The 21,894-nt window shown below is 42.8% G+C and overlaps 1 protein-coding gene across 1 annotated transcript; it reads left to right on the top strand.

The window, feature by feature from the left end:
• The first annotated feature begins 7,229 nt into the window (after positions 1 to 7,229).
• LOC120976556 (pre-mRNA-processing factor 39-1-like) lies at positions 7,230 to 21,693 on the top strand. The gene is made up of 6 exons (XM_073511672.1): positions 7,230 to 7,240; positions 7,323 to 7,484; positions 19,395 to 19,473; positions 19,940 to 20,169; positions 20,997 to 21,164; positions 21,283 to 21,693. Exons 1-6 carry the CDS (start codon positions 7,230 to 7,232, stop codon positions 21,323 to 21,325), a joined length of 693 nt encoding a protein of 230 aa, XP_073367773.1. The 3' UTR covers positions 21,326 to 21,693.
• The last annotated feature ends 201 nt before the right edge of the window (positions 21,694 to 21,894 follow it).

Raw genomic sequence — 21,894 nt, 5'->3', positions numbered from 1 at the left:
GATACTAACGGAGCTTCAAGTTTATTATTCTTCGTTCTTTTTCTTCTCCGGTGGACTCAAGTCAAGCTTTTAGTGTTGATCGTATTCTTTTCCTCGTTTCAAATGCTTTCTCATGTCGGTGCATCTCTTAATCATCCACCTCTTGCTATTCATGTTATCTGGAGTGCTGAAGATATCTCAGAAGATTCGCATTTCCATTCCCAATCCGTTCAAGCTATCTCGAGGTTGTTATCTCTTTTGAGCCATTTAATTCAACCGGCACAATCTTTCATTTAATCATTCAACGGTGTATCTTTTGAGTGGGCCCTAACCCACAGATCTTTTCCCAGGATCTTACCTGACTCTTCTAATTTTCCCGGAGCTTCTAAAATTCTTTTCAAAGTTTGACGTAAGAATGAATTTTCATCAGTCATATGTATTTCTCCAAGATCTTTCAAATTCTTTCATCGTTAGTTCATCATTTCTATTATCCATTGTTCCGGAGTGTCTCAATAATTTATGGTGGTGTTTCTTGTCTTCATTCTCAACATTTGAAGACCGAAGAAGAGTTTCCCTTAAATCTGGTCCATTCTCTTGAGGATTCATGGTTCTAGCTTGATGCCATCCTCTCATAATTGTTTTCGATTGCGAGAATTCTTTTCACCCATCCGAAGCAATTCATGAGTCTTTTCAGTTTGATTCTCCGAAGGCCATCATTTCAGAAGATTTATTCGTTCTCAACATTCAGCTCTCGTTCTCCAAATCTTATCGGTGCATCATTCAATTATTCTCTAATCAATTCATGATCTCTTCGTTTCACTTGTATCTAAATTCTGTCTAGTATCTTTATTCGTTTTCTAATTCTTCTCGGTGAATTGTGCCTTTGCTACTTTCATTTTCAATTCTTACGGTGGTTCGTTCAAGAGTTCTCTTTCTTGGTTATCATTTTAATTCATTCGTTGTTTCCAAATCCCACCGGTGGTTCCATCAATACCTTCTGAAGTTTGAGCTATATCTCTCTTAATCTTTTCTACGGGAATAAGTAGTATGCCAAATCCGTTGCTTGTCAACAATTTATATTGGTGAAGGATACGCATAACATAATTCTTGTTCTTGTTTCATCCAAGTGTTTAATTCTTTCAACCGGAGTTTGTTCGTGATATCAATATCTTAGTTATATGTTGTCCATCTTTTCTTTCCGGAGTTCCAAGTTTTCCGCATTATCTCGTCGCGAAGCTCCATCTAAATCATCGCAAGGCTTCACCTTGTGTTCTCAACTTCTATTTCGTTTTATCATCCTTTTTACCGGAGTTCTTCATGGAGGCTCTACATGATGGTTCATCAAGGATGCCTTTCATTCTCGAATTGTTCTTCAAGATTTTTCTCGAAGTTAAGATCCGCCAAGCTATACTCAAAGATAAACATGGTGCTCAACACATGTTTTGTCTTGAGGAGTTCTAGCATTCTTCATCTTGCATTCCAAAGTGCAATTCTCTCTATCTTATCTTTTGAGATGGTGTTATATCATTCTTGACAATTCCCCTTCATGGTTCATGATTCACAAGTTGTCCGGAATGACATATTTTAAAAGCATCATTTTCAATTCGTTCACGAGATCTTTTCAACCCATCAATCTTTTCATTGAAGTTATCTTGGATTATTTTTCACCTAAAGCTTTCCCTAAGGATTGTTGCTATTAATGGTGCTTATAAATGACCCAAGTTCTTCATTTATCCTCCCGGTGAAATAAGTTTCTTATCTCCTTGTTCATACCAATCCAATCTATTGTTTCCATTAGTGGCAGAATTTCACCTCATAATTTTGAGAAGTTTTCCATAAGTCCACTACAAGCTTATTCTTTTCGTTGTTGGTTTTCCAACAACTCCGTTCAATCCTACTTCGTAAGGATGCTCTTTAAAATTCATTTATGGTAGGAGATGTTGGTTTCATTCTTCGTTCTATTCACTCCAACTATCTAACTATCATACATTGTTTCCGGAGGCTTTGTGATGTTGCTCTCTTCGACCAATCATCTTGTGTTGTCAAGATCACGTAATTTTTCCTTTCTTATCCGTTTAGCCGGAGTGTCGTGTTTTCATTTGAGTTCTCTCATCTTATCAAGTTTTGTCTCCTTCCTCAACCGGAGTGCTGTCTGAAATATTTCTTACCCCTTGTGCCATTCTTACATTAGTTCCGGAGGCAATGTGTTGTTAATTTCATCGAGTATCCTCTCATCTTGTCAAGATCATGTTCAATTCCTTCCATTTACAGTCGGAGTGCTGTCCAAATTATATCACTCTTATTCCTTCTATCTTGTTTTAACCGGAGTGTTGTCGTAATTGATCTTTATCGTTCCTTATACATCTCGTTTCAACCGGAGTGCTTGCATGTACTTCTTGTCCATCGTAACCATTTTTGTTTGTCTTTCAACCTACAAGGTTCTTGTAATGTTCCTTGTTCCTCTTGCTGAACGGAGTGTTTTAAATTTTGTTCACCTCCGTCGTGTCATTTCTTCAAGCTTTGCGACCTCTCAAGGTTCAATGGTTTCACTTGTTTGTCAAGAAGCAACTTTGTTTTACCTCTTCCTCTTCCGCTTTTCTCCGGTGCCATCCTAGATCTCGGGACGAGATCCTCTTGTAGTGGTGGAGTGTTGTGACGCCCCGAGACCGATGCTCCAGAAGCCTTCCATATTTTCGTGATCACCGTGTGTTTCTTTTGTGCTTGCTCTTTTTTTTTCATTGCATCATGTCATCATGCCATCATGTCATTTAATTTTTAAAAACTCAACTAAATAAATTGCATAGATTTTGATCTATTTAAATCGAGGGAATTCACATGGTGATTTCTCTTTATAACATATCCTCCCAATACTTAGGGAGCTATACTAAACCATTCCATTGGCGTGGAATCATCCATAACACATTTGCTCTGTTCTTCAAATTTCCTTTTATCCAACTCAACTTCAATTCTTCCTTTGGGGCCTTTTAGTAAAATTGAGTTGCAATTTTACTTTATCCAGAAATGTTCCAAATCTGCCCATAAATCACATCTAGTGTGTAGGGTCACCTTCTATAGTTTTTAACCCGTTTGGAGTTCATTTGAATGGGTTTCGAAATTCAAACATGCCGAGTTAAATCCAACGCGTGTGGATTTTACTTCCTCTAAAAATCCTCAAGCCATTTTGTCAAGTTCCTCGTATTTTTGTGAGTCCGGGAAAATAATCCCCATGCCCAAATTCTTTGCCACTCATTTCTTTTCTCTCCTCTTCTTTCTTTGCTTTTCTGTTTTTGGAAGAGATTTAAAGGAGGGGGAAAGAGGGAGAGAAGCCCAGCCAAGAACTCAGGCCGGCCCATTTGCTCCTGGAGGCCCAGCCGCAGCCCCTATCTAACCCTAGCCCGACCCCCTGCTCGATCCCCCACTCTCCCTCGTCTCCTCCCTCACGCCGTCACCACGCACAGGAGAGGGATCCCGATCCCCATGGCCACGCACGCCACGCGCAGCAGTGCTGCTTCCCTCGAGGCCGCGCCTCAGCGACCTTGGTCGCCGCCGGCAAGCCCTCTGCGACCTCCTTGGGCCCCTTCGTCAGCTCTCCTCCCGGGATCCTCTTCCTCCGTGCCATCTTCATAGTGCGCCAGGAGCGCGACCTCCAGTCCTCTCACCTCGCGCCGGCAAGCACAACGCCCCTCCGCATGACCCCTTCCTCTGCTCCTCCTCCCCACGCGCCACCTCGCCAACCCGCGCCGCTCCAAGGCCGGCCTCCTACAGCTCGTTGTTGCCGGAGCACCCCACCACCACCACCACCATGCGCCCGAAGCCATGCCCCGTCGCCCCTCCGGCCGGCGAGTCCAGGCCCGTGCTCGACCCCAGCCTCCTCTGCTTCGCCTTCTCGCCGGAGATCGCGCCCCTGCCATTTTCTTCACCTCCTGCCCGAGACCCACGTTCGGCCTCGCCATGGTTCGCCTGCACCATCTCCGCCCGACAAGGACGTCGCCCCGCTGCCTTCTCTTGTCGCGACCAGGATCCCCCTCCTCGCGCCTCTGGTCACCTCGCCACCCCTTCACCCGCCTTGTGCCCGCGTCCGCGCAACACCATCTCTGCCGCCTCTACGCACCTCCGATGACCTCCCGAGGCAGGGCCTTGACAAGTCCCTCGATGCCCCTCCAGATGTGTCAATGCCTTTGTTTGACCCATGTACAACTACACGGGTCAAAATTGCTTAAAACTTGACCCATGCCTCCAGATGCTCATGTCAACATTTTCATAAAATTGCTTAAAACTTGCATATGTCATCCGCATCATGATAACAACATTTAAAATGTTTATATTTGTTGTTTCCATTAAATTGCTAAATTTGCATATGGGGATTTTCCGGAATTGTTGTTTCTTGTTTCCGGCCTCACTTAAACTTGCCTATATAGTTAGTTCAATTATGTTTCACCTCTTGCCATATTTAATAACATTTAATATTGTTGGGTACATAAACGAGAGAGAACTAAATAATTGATGTGGTGTTTCTTCAATATGCAACTTGTTGCATATTGAGCTTCACTTAATTTGTAGTATTGTTTATGCACTTTGCCATGCCATGCCTCAGTAAATCGGACATGCATCATACTTGATTGTGCATCATGTCATGTTTATGTGATGGTTGTTTACTATGTTGTTTGTTTCTTTCCGGGTTGCTTCTCTCGTTAGCTTCGGTTTCATTCCGGAGTTGTGAGGATTCGTTCGACTACATCCGTTTGTCTTCTTCATGGACTCGTTCTTCTTCCTAGCGGGATCTCAGGCAAGATGACCATACCCTCGAAATCACTTCTATCTTTGCTTGTTAGTTGTCCGTTCTAATTGCTATGCCGCGTTACCTATCACTTTGCTTGTCAAGCCTCCCAAATTGCCATGAACCTCTAACCTTTGTCACCCTTCCTAGCAAACCGTTGTTTGGCTATGTTACCGCTTTTGCTCAGCCCCTCTTATAGCGTTGCTAGTTGCAGTTGAAGATGAAGTTTGTTCCATGTTGGAACATGGATATGTTGGGATATCACAACATATGTTATTTTAATTAATGCATCTATATACTTGGTAAAGGGTGGAAGGCTCGGCCTTATGCCTGGTGTTTTGTTCCACTCTTGCCGCCCTAGTTTCTGTCATACCGGTGTTATGTTCCTTGATTTTGCGTTCCTTACGCGGTTGGGTGATTTATGGGACCCCCTTGACAGTTCGCTTTGAATAAAACTCCTCCAGCAAGGCCCAACCTTGGTTTTACCATTTGCTACCACCTATCCCCTTTTCCCTTGGGTTCTGCAGACTCAAGGGTCATCTTTATTTTAGCCCCCCCCCCCCCCCCCGGGGCCAGTGCTCCTTCGAGTGTTGGTCCGAACCGAGCAGCCTGCGGGGCCACCTCGGGTGACTTATCCGGTGTGCCCTGAGAACGAGATATGTGCAGCTCCTATCGGGATTTGTCGGCACATCGGGCGGCTTTGCTGGTCTTGTTTTACCATTGTCGAAATGTCTTGTAAACCGGGATTCCGAGACTGATCGGGTCTTCCCGGGAGAAGGAATATCCTTCGTTGACCGTGAGAGCTTATAATGGGCTAAGTTGGGACACCCCTGCAGGGTATAAACTTTCGAGAGCCGTGCCCGCGGTTATGTGGCGGATGGGAATTTGTTAATGCCCGGTTGTAGAGAACTTGACACTTGACTTAATTAAAATACATCAACCGCGTGTGTAGCCGTGATGGTCTCTTTTCGGCGGAGTCCAGGAAGTGAACACGGTTCTTGTGTTATGTTTGACGTAAGTAGGAGTTCAGGATCACTTCTTGATCATTACTAGTTGACGACCGTTCCGTTGCTCCTCTTCTCGCTCTTATTTGCGTATGTTAGCCACGATATATGCTTATTGCTTGCTGCAGCTCCACCTCACTACCTTCTCCTACCCATAAGCTTAAATAGTCTTGATCTCGCGGGTGTGAGATTGCTGAGTCCTCGTGACTCACAGATACTTCCAAAACAGTTGCAGGTGCCGACGATACCAGTGCAGGTGATGCAACCAAGCTCAAGTGGGAGTTCGACGAGTACCTTGGTCGTTACTATGTTTCGTTTCCTGATGATCTATAGTGGAGCCCAGTTGGGACGATCGGGGATCTAGCATTTGGGGTTATCTTCTTTTTATTTGGATTTGACCGTAGTCGGTCTATGTGTGTATCTTGAATGATGTATGAATTTATTTATGTATTGTGTGAAGTGGCGAATGTAAGCCAACTCTTTATCCCATTCTTGTTCATTACATGGGATTGTGTGAAGATGACCCTTCTTGCGACAAAACCACAATGCGGTTATGCCTCTAAGTCGTGCCTCGACACGTGGGAGATATAGCCGCATCGTGGGTGTTACATCCTCCCTGACAAAAGAGGAAAATAGAGGGAGAAAGGAGGAAAAGTATAGACATGCACTAGCTCTGTATGGCGTGTGACCTTCAGCCATCGCTTGGAACTGAGTAAAAGCTGGATGACGAGAGATTAAGTGCGGGCTAATGAGGCAGCCATGCATTGGGTGGTTAGAGCAACTCTAGCAGACCCCGCATCTCGCCTCGACCCGCAAAATAACCGCCAAAATGTGGGTCGGGGCAGAAAAACCTGCCCGATCAGACCCCGCATCCCGCCCCGGCCCGCAAAAAAATTTGCGGGGCGCGGCAAATCTTCTCCCCCAACCTCTAGTTTCACGGGCTGGGAGGCCGACCCGAGCTCATCCCCCATCCGCGGTGCGATTTGGCGGGAGGGACATTTCTGCGCGCCCTTTCCCGCTCCCCCCACCCTCCGCCACCATTGCCCCGCCTCCGCACGCTCCGGTGCTTCCCCTCCGGTCGTCCCTCGCTGCCATGGACGACCCCATGCTGTCCCTCGTCACCGTCGAGGTCGCGCACGCTCCTTAACCTCGAGCGGATCTCGTCGCCGGCCATGTTGACCTCGCCGCTGTCGCCCAAGCAAACGCCGCGCCTGCCCGCAAGCGGCAGGGCAACGTGGTCGTGCAGGGCGGGAATCCGGCTGCCCCCGCGCTCCGGGCGCCAACGCCGCATCGCGATCCCGGCTGGCGGCGGAGAAGGTCGGCAAGGTCGTGGGCGTAAAGCGGAGGAAGATTCCGGCTTCAAAGAAGGCACCTTCTTCATCCTCTCACTCCATCCCGGAAAGAGGTGCTCCGGCGATGCCGTTCAACGGTGCCCCCCCCCCCCCCCCGCAAGCCAGGTGTTCGACGAAATGGCCGGAAGGTATGCGTCTCCGGTCTTGGCGATTTCCTTTCATTTTCTCCATTATTCTCGATAGCTCGTGACTTGTTATCGTTCACTATAGCAGTGGTTCGAACAATGCAACTACCGAGTTCGTGAACTTGTTGGACACGAACGCGGTTGACATTGATCAAGCCCCGTTCGCCGCGTTCGACTACAATGAAACGGAGGGTGGCGTGGATGATCATGGTTGTGAGGATGAATTGGAGGAGATCGAAGCGAAAGCGTATAATCAATTGCAAACATAAACTGGGAAAAGCCAAAGATCGAAGAACTACACGATCTTGGAAGATCAAGCTTTGATCAAAGCATGGAGTGCGGTGTCTCTTGATGCATGCACGGGTACTTCTCAAACCGCCAAGAGATATTGGCAAAGGATTGAATATCAATACTTCCGCATTATGGCAAAGCACCCCAATAGGACTCCACGCACATTTCGGTCGCTTCAAGGGCGTTGGTAGAATATCAAGCCTATGTGCAGTCGTTGGGCAGCTTGCTTGGAGCAAGTACGCAATGCACCTCCAAGTGGCACCGTGGAGTCCGACTATGTGAGTTTGTTTTGCCTTTGTTCAAGTTGTGCATCATCATATTTGCATCATGGGAAATGATTGCATCACTTTGTTCATATTTTGTAGGACAAGATTGTTCAACATAGATACAAGGACATGGAAGCTTCGGAAGGCAGATTCTTCAAACTAGAGCATTGTTGGGAGTTCCTCCAAAAGTGCGAGAAGTGGAAGTTGATCGACAAAGAATCCCCACTAAAGAGAGGCTCACTTACAAACATGGATGAAGATGAGGATGATGATGGCCCAAGAAATTAGCACAAGCCCGATGGCGACAAGAAGACTAAGGAGAAGATGAAGAGAGAACAAGAAGCATCGAACTTGAGGGAGAAGATTGATGTCATGGTGCAATCAGACGAGTTGATGTTGTTGAAGTCGTTGGAGATCAAGAAAGAGTTGGCCGAGAAGAAGGCAAAAGAGAAGCAAGAAAAGTGACAAATACTCAAGGAAGAGGGGCTCCGCAAAGCTGACATTGAGGAGAGAAGAGCACGCACCGCTGAAAACAAATCCATGTCCTTGTTGCTCGCCGAAGAAAACAAGATCATGTCAATGAACCGCAATGACATGGACGACCTCACCAAAACATGGCATGATATGGCAAGGAGAGAAATCTTGAAAAGGAGAATGGTCGCATCGGCCGGTCCGTGTTACAGTTCCGGAGATGTTTTCTCTGCTCCATATGGTGGCAATGTCGATGATTTCGGTGCGCGAGTTGGGACAAGCGCCGGAGGTGGTTTCGGTGGTGGCGAAGAACTTCAAGATGGATTCGGTGGTGGCGAAGAACTTCAAGATGGCGCGGAGTGAAGATCGACCAAGATGGTGCTGTACATGGGCGCAAACTTTTGCAGGGCTCTCTTTTGCGTTTGTCATATTGAACTTGGCTTTTATTTGCGCGTAAAACTTCGTTATGTCGTTTGAATTTGAACTTATGTGTCAAAACCTATGCCAAATGCGAGAAATGCCGTTTTCTGTTTGCGGGTCATCGCGGTGTGTTCGAGCAGAGCCCGCAAAAGCCGACCCGTAAAAAATATATTCCGCGAATATACTTTTTTACGGATCCGTTTGAGGGTCTGCATCTGTGCCAGCCCGCAAAAGCGGTTTTACACGAACTACAAATGCATTTTGCGGACCGGCGGAATGCGGGGTCTGCTAAAGTTGCTCTTACAACCATACACTGATGCTCTGACACATTTATCTACGTGGAAAATCTGGAGCAGCACCAAACTGAAGCCTACATGCCCTTACGGGTCTCCACCCAATTTGGTCTGGACGCCGACCAGCCTCAGGCGGCCCGTGTCACTTCGTGGTAAATGTTAGGAATTAATTAATTAGATTAATTAACTATTAATCACTGCTATGTCGGTGCCACTTTTGGCAACTGCCTCCTTTTGTACCCGCCTTGTAAACTAGGTATAAATACCCCAATCTTCAATCAATAGAATAACTGTTCATCCATTATTCTCTCTGCTCTGTCTTTTCCATCTTTACACGTTATCAGCACGCCTCTACCGAGAGCACCGACGAACAACTCCGATGAACATCGGAAACGCTGGAAACGACTTCCCCTCGTTTCTCCTTTAATCGACCCCATCGTCTTCTCCAACGATCTTGCCATCAATCATCAACAAATTAAATTGGCAGTTCCTTCTCAATCTTAGATTTGTTTTTCGTCGCAGATGCAAAGAGCAACCAAGCAACCATCAGAAGAAAGCACAAAAATCCAAATTTCCCTGCATCTACCAAGACGAGAAGAACAGGGAAGTAGAAAACAGAGAAAAAGGGAGAGGAACGAACAGGGGATAAAATTGATAGAATTTTTCATCCGGTGGCAGTGTTTGGCCATCAGGCCATCGACCGCGGCCCTCGGCGCGACCGGCTTCTCAAGGCACGGCGGCGCGACCTCCAGCGCGCCTGGGTCTCGCGCCTCCATCCCCTTCTCCTAACGCCAACGGCAGCGACCGCATCCGCGGCCTTCCTCGCCTCAGCAAGCCCGCGGCCACCGCATCGGCGCGTCCTCAGGCACGTAAGCCGGCAGCCGGAAGCGCCCTCACGGCCTCACGGGCGTGGCGATCCAGCCCGCACTAGAGGCAAACGCGACGTGTCGCGGCGACGCGGCGGTGGTCATCGACCAGCGCGCGGCAGCGCGGTCCCCAGCCCGGGCGGAGGCAGTCCACGCGGCGCAAGACGCAGCGGAACCACCAGTCGGGTGCACGCACTGCACGCGGCATCATCGGTAACCATGGCCAGAACGCACGAACAGGAAGGAATCGATTGATTCCAATCCACGCACACACAAGCAGGAAATTGATTCCTATGCACACACGCACGGGATGAGGATTTGGTGAAACCTTATCCTTACGCAGTTTTGCATTTTCCTCCTTTCTATATTTATTATTAATCAAAAGGCCCTGTGTTCTCTGTTAATCCCTCAGGCTTAACATATTTTGCAGATTTCTGTCATCAGTCCGTTGCTTATACATAAACCTATGGTTAGGTCATTGTCAGTACTATAATATATACCCTCAGGTTCTTCTGCATTACATTTAGATCTTGTAAATAAATATTCTAGACCTATTTCTAGAACATTCTTAGTGTAACAACTGTGTCATAAAATGTCTTGCACATCTTAACATGACTAGTATAAATTTTATTTGTGAATCACAAAGTATTGATGGCATCTACTGCATGGTTTGCAGATTATCCATCATTACTGTGAGGTCTACATCTTATCTTTTGATAAGATGACCTTCAAGTGCTCTTCCAAATTTAATGTGACTATTCCAAATGTTATTTGTGAATCACAAGGTATTGATGGTATCTAGTGCACTATTTGCAGATTATCCACCACTATTGTGAGGTCTACATCTTGTCATTTTAACAAGATGACTACCTTCGAAGTGCTCTTCCAAATATTAATATTATATGTGACTACCTCGAGATATCATAAGGTAATAGTGGCATCTACTGTAAATTTTTACGGACTATCCACTATTACTGCAAGGTCTACATCATGCCACTTGGACAGATGATTACCTTCAAAGTGATTTTCTTAAGTATAGCATAACATAAGGTAATAGAGATATGAACATCTACTGACAAAAGTCAGACTATGTTTTCTATTACTGCGAGATCTATACCACATCCGGTGACTATCTTCGAAGTGTTGTCCTATATAAATTGAGGTCTACACATATGGCTATAAGGCATCAGCCAAATTAAAACTTGCTCATCCGAAGCATTTATTGTTGTTGTTCACTAAAATATTTTACTCTCATAGTAAAGATTGTTCTTGCACACTTGTTATATGTCGAAATGGTATTTTTGTGCTAACACAAACTATTCAAGCCTCACTTTGCTTGAATATGTGATGGAAAACTATGCAAATATTTGCATATACCAGCGATTACCTTCTATTACATTGGTAAAATACATGGCAGAAGAGCCTATGTCACTATTTCTAATTATAGTGTCGTCCATCCATCAAGATGGATACCATAATTTATAGCAAGTGTCTCAAACACTGTTGCAAATGTCCAGATCACATTGTGGTTATACTTTCATAGTGACTAACCAATGTCGAACATGCAAATTCTATACGATTTGGCAGTGACTCTAATCGTCACACACTTCCTCAAGAATGAAGTCCAAAATATTAACAATGATTTCATCACATGCGTTGTATTAAAGGATACACCTAGGTTCACCAAGGATCACCTCGGCCATGATTGTTCTCAAACAAATCATTTTCATTGCTTACATTTTCAAATGCACGAAATTCATAATTAGGTGGGAGAATTTATTTTAAGATGATTCATGACATTAGTCATTGAATCCACATGTGGCATTGTTGCCACTATAACTCCACCGACGGGATAATATGTCATGGCTATTCTCTTAATAGCTAATGAGCACAACGCGGATGACCACCATTCAGTTTTCAAGACCTCAAGTCTATCGCAGCTCACAATTTTATCACTTAATCAACTTCAAGTTGAGTTCTCATGATCAAATATTTTCCTATATATAGATCCAGTTGAAAAGCCCTTAATGCACTTTACATCCTCTTAAGATGGTACTACCATTTTTATGATTAAGAACCATCAAATTTCTTAAAATCATCAGATTCACCCAATAGGTGCTATACCACAATTTAAAATTCTTGCTAGTACCGAGAATACAATGCAACTTAGTGCTCACAAAATAGCACCATGAGGAATTCAAAGTAATGTGGAGGCAACTGAAGACAGAATTACCTCTAATAGGGAATAAATCGTTTTCAAACGATCACAAAGACAACCCTCAAGTTCGTCAAATGTGTGGTTATACAAACATCGTGCCTATGATTACCAAACCCTCAAATACATAGTCAAACCACAGCACACATTTGGGATAAATTTTAAAATTTGCAAACTTACAACCAGAAAATATTCTGGTAAAGGATTGTTCTCAAATCTTCATCAGAAGTTGAGAACCAAAAATCTAGTGCAATAAAAGGATGGTGAATTCCATTGCAACGATGATATGTTTGCGTAATAAATTTTTCAATAATATTGGAGACCTCATGTAATCTCTTAATTATCCCAAAATATTATTAACCTATACTTGTTGTACTACAAGTAGTGCGATGTTCAATATCTTATTTCTCGGACATGATATTCGATAAATTTTTGAATGTATGAATCAAGTCATACTCAATATTGTTGCGTACACAATAATTTTCTAGATCTTAATAAATTAAATATTTGGCTTGGTAGACTTAACCATCCTGGTTTGGGGCCCGTTGGCAACAACCACGGTAGTAGTTGCGGAACTACTGGGCCAAGAGAGGACAACCTGTTGTTTAGAAAATTATTGACAATCCTGTTGGTCACAACTTATCAAGTAACAAATTTTCCCAAATCATCAGATTTTATGTGCACTGCATGTGTCATTGGGGAAATAAGTTTTAAGGCACTCTTACCTTAAAATTCTAAGCAGGACACTTATTCTTCCTTGAACACATTCAAAAGATATGTCTGGATTGCTTAACCATTATCAGGGATAATTTAGATACTTCATGGTACTCATATACACATTCATAAAATGTTTTTAAGTGTGTCTCTTATCACACACAACCATGCATGATCTTACTAAAAAATTGCTCAACTTATCAAAGTAAGAGCACATTCTCCTGAAAACAGGATCCATAAACCCATTCGAATGAACAATGTTGTTGAACTCATTCAATGAGCATTTTTTTGCATTAAGTACTTTCTGTGCATACCCAGAATGGTTTAGCTAAATTTCTTATCAAAGAGAGTTAAATGAATTACATGACCACTTTTAAAGAATTGTAAATTTACCAGCCTCTTGTTGGACACATACGGCCTTACACACTGTAAGTATGATCTAAATCATACCAACTGCATATCATACTACTTTCCCATTGTAGTTACTACGTGAAAATCAACAAAGTATTTCCCATCTGCGATAATTCGGTTACATACCGATATCACCACTCCAGCGTACATCAATGGGCCCTCACAGAAAATTAGGGATCTATGTGAGGAATAACAATTTATCCGTCAATCAAAATTATTCATAGCCCGTATGCTGATTACATCGGCAATAAGGATATTTTCCGGCATTGGGGGAGATAAGTACCACAAATAATGCCAAGAAATAAATTAGAAATGTTATTGACATTCAATCCTTATATCCACGTACTCAAAGAATCTGAACTAGAAGTTTAGAGAATCATATATTTGCAACACATTGCAAATTTGCCACATACATTTACTGATGACAAGGTGTCACTAAATTCTATATTCCTGCAGTAAGTGTCAGAAAGAGTGGAGGTACATGATAAACCACTCTTCTCCCCAAATGAGAGCAAGGGAGGAGAAAATCTGACAAGACGAGATATAACTTCTCATATGCTTCCGCGGAAATAGAGGAAATCAAATCCTCAACCAGTAAATGTAATTCAACATCAAGTTGAGAGACACCTCACTAGATGCTCATCATCCAAAGCCCGACATAAATGTGCAAAAATGTTTTGGTGCCGGGACATCGAGACACCTTGACTCCATTTGTTGTAGGAAATCACAAGGAGTTAAAAAGGAATGAATATACTATCCACAAACTTCAATGATTCCATTAGAATCATATAAACTAAAGACTACATTTGTCGACATATATTTCTTCTCAAATTGCTAAAACCTTTTGGGCCCTGAACCAAAATCCATGGTAGAGTGCCTCTTGCACTCATATTGGTTCACATAAAAGGAAGCAAGTAACGAAGAATAGCACTCACTCTGCAAATGAGTGGTATTTACCGCAATAATACCTACTTCTCATAAGTATCTTCCATATGAAATACTAAAAACTTCTCATTCATGAACAAAGTCAATGAGGGGGTGAGAAAGCGAGGCTTGTAGCAAAAGGGTTCACGCAGAGACCCGACATCGATTACGATGTAACATACCCGCTTGGTATGAGTGGAATTATGTTTCGATACTAAATATCATTGGCAATAAAATAATAAAATTATCCATGCAGTTGATGGATGAAGTGGCTACATACTTATATGAGTCACTCGTTTCGGAAATCTATATTGAGGTCCTGAAGGGCTTATACTTCCGAATTCAAAAGCAAATCGCAACAAATTTTGTGTAAAACTTCATAAGTCACTCTATGACTTGAAATAGTCGGAAATCGTATGGTACTACCGACTAAATGAGTTCCTTCTTCAAAAGGGTTACTCGAATAATGATGATTATTTACATGTTTAGTAAAAGAATCAATTTGATTTCTTTCATCACCTCCATGTATATTGATGACCTCATCATTAATATCTATACAAGACCTAAACATACACAAAATCATCTCAAGACGGAAATTTTGGATTGAACCAAATTTAGCTTAAGTTTACAACTTGAGCATTCTCTCAAGAACTATCAGTCTACATATATCCAATACATATATGAGAAGTTCAATATGGATATACTGTACCAACAATAAGTCATGTATGGTCATACTAATAGGATACAAATCCATTCATACCTAGGGTGATAATTAAGTGACATCAACACGTGAATTTCTATCTTACTAATAACAAAGCACTCATATAATTGCAAACCATGTCTGGCCTGACACTATGCTTGCTATCTTTGCTTAGAGTGCAACCCCCAACAAAGGTATATGGTCGATATAAGAAATATCAACTTATATCTCAAGCTCACAATAAATCTTGGACAATTCCATCAAGAAAATCAAGATATGACCATGATATATGAAATGATATTGGCTCTTTATTTGATCCCAACAATGCCACATCAATGACTGAATTCATTGGAATAGTCTTCTTATGAAAGTCATCAAAATGGACTTTAATACTTCCACTTATCATTCTCACATAATTTCTTTATCTACAAGCATTGCAAAATATGCATGGCTCGGCAGAATGATAAACCACACTCAAAACCATGTGGTTGAGATTCATCAGAATAACATAACTTGATTTATCAAGATGCTACCACTTGTATTACTCAATACATACAAGTTATATGAAGAGCAATATCACAAAGCACATTGCTCGAGATCACTTATCCTCATGAATTATAGAAAAGTGATGAAACAATTTGCAAACAAAATATTGGAAAAACTGACATATTATTCATAATGTCATGATCATGTCAATGTAATTGATATGAGACATCCTCCAGATTTGCAAAGTCCAGGGGGAGTAATCTCCCAAAGTATAACCTGTTAACAATCATCAGATTACATATATTGTACTCTTTTTCCCTTCATGAGTTTTTCCCTAATGGTTTCTCATAAAAGGTTTTTAACGAGACAATATAGATACAAGTGTTCATATATTTTATATCATTTTCTCCTTATATTTTTTCCATTGGGTTTTAAAGGAGTTTTCAATGGCATATATAATCACACTCTTTTCCCTTATGAGTTTTCTCTCAAAGTTTCTCGTAACGGTTTTTAATGAGGCAATATCTTCTCAAAGATTATATGTCATACTTTCTATTTTCCCTATTGGGGTTTTTAAAGGAAGTACTCAAGACATATTTATTGTTCTCTAAACTCACCAATGAGTTTTCTCCTTCTTCAAAGGTTTTTCTCGTATGAGTTATCAAGAGACAATAATCATTATATGTTGCATCATTTTCGCCTTATTTATTTTCCCACTCGGTTTAAAGGAGTTTTAGCAACATGTCTACACTATTCTCCTCATATTTTTCCCACAGGGTTTTTGGAGGAGACTTCCAAGATGAAGATGATGAACGTTCAAGGCAAATACATACTAGGAGGAGACTATCAAGATGATGTATGTTCACAAAGACAAGCATTGATTAGGGGGAGTGTTAGGAATTAATTAATTAGATTAATTCTTTCCCTAATCTCTCCCTAATAATAATAAAGCACGGATCGGATCGACTTTGTCGGGTTCACCGTCACAATACGCTTTCTTTCTATGAATTTACGCTTTCAGTTTGAATTTAAAACATATACGTGAGGTGGTACTAATACGTGAGGTGGTTCTAATAATAATAAGTGTCGCAGAAAGATGACGATTCGATCGATTGGGCCACCAGGATTGTATTGGGCCTCGAAGGAGAGAGCACGGGCATGACTCCTCCTGAAAGCATAGGGCCTCCACCAGGTTACATATTACGAGCAAACAAAGACATCACGCACACAATCCCTTCGTCCTCCACACGCACGAAGCCGCCGCCGCCGCCGCTTCTCACCTCGATGCTAGATCGGGATCGAAGTCGTTGCTCAAATCGTGAGATCGTAGGAAGAATCACAACACGGCAGATGTGAAGGGATCAATATCGTCGCCGCCGTTGCCTTTGCTCTGGACGGAGAGGATGGATACCTCCGCTGGAAGAAATCAGTGCTGCTCCGCCTCCACGTCCTCAGCGTTGGCGCACGTACTGATCACCGCGCGCCGCCGGCAAGCCTGTTGCCGTCGACTAGCATCTCGTCGTGTGTGCGTCCGTAGCCGGCGAAATCGATCCGCTCAACTTATATGTTCTAATCAAGGCGCTAGCGTTGGCTAGCTAGCATTGGCCTTGTACGTGTATCTCGGCCTTGTATGTGTATCTCTCCAAAGAGAATCGTTCAAGCGTGGCGTTTGTACTCGGCGTCTCCGAAAGCAGTCGTCGAGCCGCATACCTGAGCCAGCATTCTACAAGAGCGTCTTGCAGCTTCTCCGGCTCAACTCCTCCGTCTGCGGCCTCGCCGCTGCCGACGACAAGGACCATCCTTGCCGAGTTCTCTTATGCAGGTGACACAGTTAAAATGAACTCGTCGAGAACACACGTCTCAATCACAGTCACAAAAGGATTCGTGCCCAGCCTTGTGGTCGCAGTGGACGCAGATTTCGTCTTTCGATCAAATTCTGTTGTGTGATACAATAGCAGCAGGAGTAGAGCAGCAAAATTCATCAGATAAAAAAAGCGGCAGAGGCTGAAGGACCGAGTGCTGTCGATGTAGCTTTACAACCATGCATGCATCCAAATCACCGTTGTTGTGACCTTGACCTGGGATTGCTCCAAGCTAATTGAACCAGCATGCCATGACCACTACCAAGCTTCAATTACGTGGACAGGTACCCTTATCTTTCTTTTCCATTGCCATATTTGTGTAGAATTACCAAGTGCAGTCTCGAGTCTTGACCATCGCAACCATGGGGGCTTGCCATGCATCTAAAAAAAAGATGCATCGTCGATTGGGTAGGAAATAATTCCCAGAATTGTGGGGTAATTATGGGGCTTCACATACATGCAAGGTAGAAAGAAAGTACCATCCATTGGGATTGGGCGCACAAGTAACAACAAAATAATGAAAGGAAGACATTGCACAATGATTGGAGAGGATGTTGCACAATGGTTTATAATGCATGGTAGAGGAGGACGTTGCCATCGGCATTAATATTCCTTACTAAATTTGTGTTAATTTTATTTTTTGTTGAAACATATGATGTAGTTTTGAATACTCATTAAATTTAAATACTTTTAATGTGCTTTATATTATCACAATGATACTATGAATAAAACAGAACTTTTTCCATAAGAAAATATTGTTAATCAGATCAATTTACTCGAATCGTACCCCAAGTTCTATCTTTGTTCATAGGAACTAGATTTCTTTCCCAGACGTTGTCATGGGCATTAATATTAGAACTAAATTTGCAACAATTTTATTTTCCATTGAAATGCTCGACGTAATTGTTATTACTTACTATATTTTATTATTTTTGATGTTCTTTATGTTGCCATGATGTTAAGAATAGATCAAAAGTTTTACGAAAAGAAAATGTTGTCAGCAGATCAATTTACTCTGAATCGCACCCATGTCCTAAGCTCCATGTCATGAACTCGTGATCCTCAAATTATACATTTTTTATCATAAGCAACTTATCCCGTGATATAGTTCCTCGACCCGACCAGACATGGTTTATAAGAACAGAATTTTTTTTCCCGTTGCAACGCACGGGCATTTGTGCTAGTATAATATATATATATATATATATATATATATATATATATATAATAATCTTTCCCTAATTTTTTTTAATAATAAAGCACGGATTGACTTTGTCGGGTTCACCGTCACAATACGCTTTCTTCTCATGTCATAATACGTTTTTACGATTTGTAAAGACAAACTCATAATATAAACGAGGTGGTACTAATTTTGGGGTCCGTTGGTACGTCACGTGTGTTTCTTCGTGCGTTGAACGGCTGGGCCTTCGTCCCGCCTGGCCCTTTCCGCGAAAAATACGTGCCCGATCCGGACTTCACGTTTCGTTCGTGGGCTGGGCTGACTCACGGTCACGGAGGAAGCAGTTCTGTAAAAAGAAATACAGCAGCACGGGCTCTCCTCACCTCAAAAAAAAAAAAGCACGGGCTCTCCTCCTCGATGCCTACGACAACGGCGCCGGCGCCACCACCTCGCGCGGCCGCGCGGCCGGTATTCTTCCCCGGCCGTATCCCGAGCCACCACGCGCCTCCTCCCCTGCCGCTCCACCGCCATGCCGGGACGGCGTACTGGGCCTTGCCGGACGCCGAGGACCAGCGGGTCAATGCCGCCGCCCACTCCGGCCTCCACCACACCAGCCCGAACCATTGCTCATGGGCGCGCGGGGATGGAGAACCCCGACGGCCACGCGGAAGCTGACGCGGGGGCAGGTCTGGGCAGCGACCCGTCCAGGCTCCCCCACCGTCGCCCTTGGACGTCGTGGAGGCGGGTCTGGGCAGCGACCCGGCCGAGGTTCTCCCACCGCCACCCCCGCATCTCCCGGGGGGCGCCCCTTACGACAGGGCGCAGACAGCCAGCGGATCCGCGTACGGGACCTCCGGCGAGGCAACGGGCTACCAGGCCGCGGGGGCCACGGAGGACGGCGCCGCCGCCGTCGAGATGGCCGATCCCGTGGTTCCCTAGCAGTCGTATGAGGATGGTAATGTTGCTGAGGCAGAAGCCTTCTCTATCTGGTTTCGTTGCCTGCCTGCTACTTTGTTGCTAATAGGTTGTTGCTTTCAGTGGAAGAGGCTAGGTTAATTATGGGATGTTGTCACCTTGGATTGCTTAGACGTCGATGCTTGGACCGCACTTATTGAAGAGACGGAGAGGATTGCTGAGGTGAAATTGAAATTGTTGCCTTACCATACAGTGCATTGTTCTCCTTTTTGCAACTTGCTGTATGGATGTGTCATAATTTTCAGCAGCTTATCCTCTTTTTGTGCCCACATGCGTTACATATTCCTGTGGTCATATGCAATCGATCTGTATCTTGTGGACCACAAAGTTATGCCAATCTTTGTTATGCATGGATGGTCACTCGCTCCCTTGTTTTTGTTTAGCACATTTTCTTTCTACATTTCTCTGTCTTGTAGGATCCCAGTATATTTTCTTTTTGACTTCATGGGCCTTGTTCCCTGTAGTAGTTTCATCATTGTCCTACTGTAGTCTTGTCAATCTGTCCTTATTCGTGTTCTAATGGACAACACTAGATATAAATTTGTTCTGTTTGGTTAACAAAATAAAATGGATTTTTAATGATAAACAAATTTATGCTAATGGCATATTTTTGTGTATTCCTGGTCAGAGCGACATATTAAAAATACGGAAAGTGTATGATGCATTCCGTGCGGAGTTCCCTCTGTGCTTTGGCTATTGGAAGAAATATGCAGATCATGAAGGCCGTCTAGATGGTGTCAATAAAGTTTTTGAGGTGTATGAACGGGCAGTTCTTGCAGTTACTTATTCAGTGGACATATGGTGTAATTATTGTCAGTTTGCGATCTCAACATACAATGACCCAGATGTCATCACAAGGTAGCAATTGAATACCCAAACTATTCTAATGAAGTTTTTAACTTCTTTTTATGTCTTGACTTTTGTTAACTACTGCATTTTAGGCTGTATATATATACAGGAATACATGACGAGAAGTGATTTTACAATACTTAGTACCTGAACATGAATGCTTGATGAAATGCTTTATAATATACACTGTATTTTCGCAGTCGTTGTGATAGTAGGCCATGGAGATGTTGCATATATTCAAATTTTGGCTTAGGCAGTGTGTTCTTAGACTCCGTGCATGTCTGTTAGTTGTAATGACTAATCTCTCTCCATGAAGTACATAATCTGTTTGACCTTTTTCCTTTTGTAGCAGCTATAATCTGTACTCCCTTCATCTGGGTTTGTAGGGCTTGCACAGGCTTTTAGGTCCTCAACATGCTATATGCCACCGAAAGTATGTCTAGAAACTTCATTCGAATACAAATCCAGTGGTATGCTTTTGCTGGTATATACATATGTTTCGTTAGTCAAATTGTCGAGTTCGTAAAATATCCGCTCATGCCCTATAAACCTGGATAGAGGGAGTATAAGTATTTTCATATAGCCAATATTAGTCATTTAGCGCATTAACTAAGTGGCCAATTTGGAGATCACATGTTTGTGCTATACAAAGTACTGAAGTCTAGATCTTTCAAGAAAAATACAGTCCTCCTTCGTTGCAAATGTAGCTTTCACTGTTTGACCGTGCAAGCCATCATTCATTTAGTGTTCCTGGAACTATCTAATGTTTCTTTTTCTGGGGGTTGATTGTTTCATTCTTTCATCAGCAACTAAACCCACTGTTTTTTTTTCCACAGACTGTTTAATCGGGGTTTGGCATATGTTGGAACAGATTATGGTTCCAATACTTTGTGGGATGAGTACATCAAGAATGAAGAATCACTTCAAGCATGGAGTCATCTAGCTGTGGTATACACAAGAATACTAGAGCACCCTATAAAACAGCTTGATCGGTACTTTAATTGGTGAGTCATTGACATTATTTATGCATTTAAGTACTTAAGTATGTTTTCTTGTCAGTTGCCACTTCTACTTGTATTATGACTTATCTACTATGTCATCCTAAAATAGTACAGTGTGCAGGCATCCCAAAATTTCGCTCCAGATGACTCATTTATTCCACTGAAAAACACTCGCTCTAAACAACATCACCATGAAATTATTTGATCTGGCAAGTGTTGTGTGTTGTGTCGGCTCTGATTCAGTTGCAATTGAGTTTGTGTTGTTATCGCGGAAGAATATTGTTCTCACTTATGGTGACTAGAGTAGTGAAATTATGATCAATGACTAGCAATTTATGCTAACTGACTGCTTACTTTGGGGAGTGTGGATGACTGTCATTTTCTATGTGCTTACTCTATGTAATCACTATAGAGTTTTTTGCTTTCAACCAGTACAAGGCTATGTGGAGAAAGTATGTAGAAATTCAAATGGAATTCCTGACACTATGTAAGTTTGGTTTCCCAAGTAATTGAAGAAATGCTCCAAGAATAAGGCCACCATCAATATATTTGTTCTTTTATGGGCAAAAGAGTCTGCACGTGCATTATCACTTTTTATTTGTTGAGAAGTTTCTTACCTTTGTGTTGGTCAATTATTTTTACGTAGATTTTGATAATGTATTTTTAGCTAAGATGCATTAGATCATTGTAGTATAGTCGAATGGGATGTTCTAGATGAACATTTGTGTACTAT

Source organism: Aegilops tauschii, chromosome 3 (genome assembly GCF_002575655.3).
Source record: "Aegilops tauschii subsp. strangulata cultivar AL8/78 chromosome 3, Aet v6.0, whole genome shotgun sequence".
In the NCBI taxonomy this organism is placed as follows: domain Eukaryota; kingdom Viridiplantae; phylum Streptophyta; class Magnoliopsida; order Poales; family Poaceae; genus Aegilops; species Aegilops tauschii.
This window is presented reverse-complemented; position numbering and strand designations above follow the sequence as displayed.

Excerpts from the sequence above, each read along its gene's own strand:
- LOC120976556 (XM_073511672.1), top strand. Across the intron at positions 7,485-19,394 it reads GAGGAGATCGAAGCGAAAGC|ATGGGATGTTGTCACCTTGG; the intron begins GTATAATCAATT and ends GCTAGGTTAATT. Across the intron at positions 21,165-21,282 it reads CTTGATCGGTACTTTAATTG|GCATCCCAAAATTTCGCTCC; the intron begins GTGAGTCATTGA and ends TACAGTGTGCAG.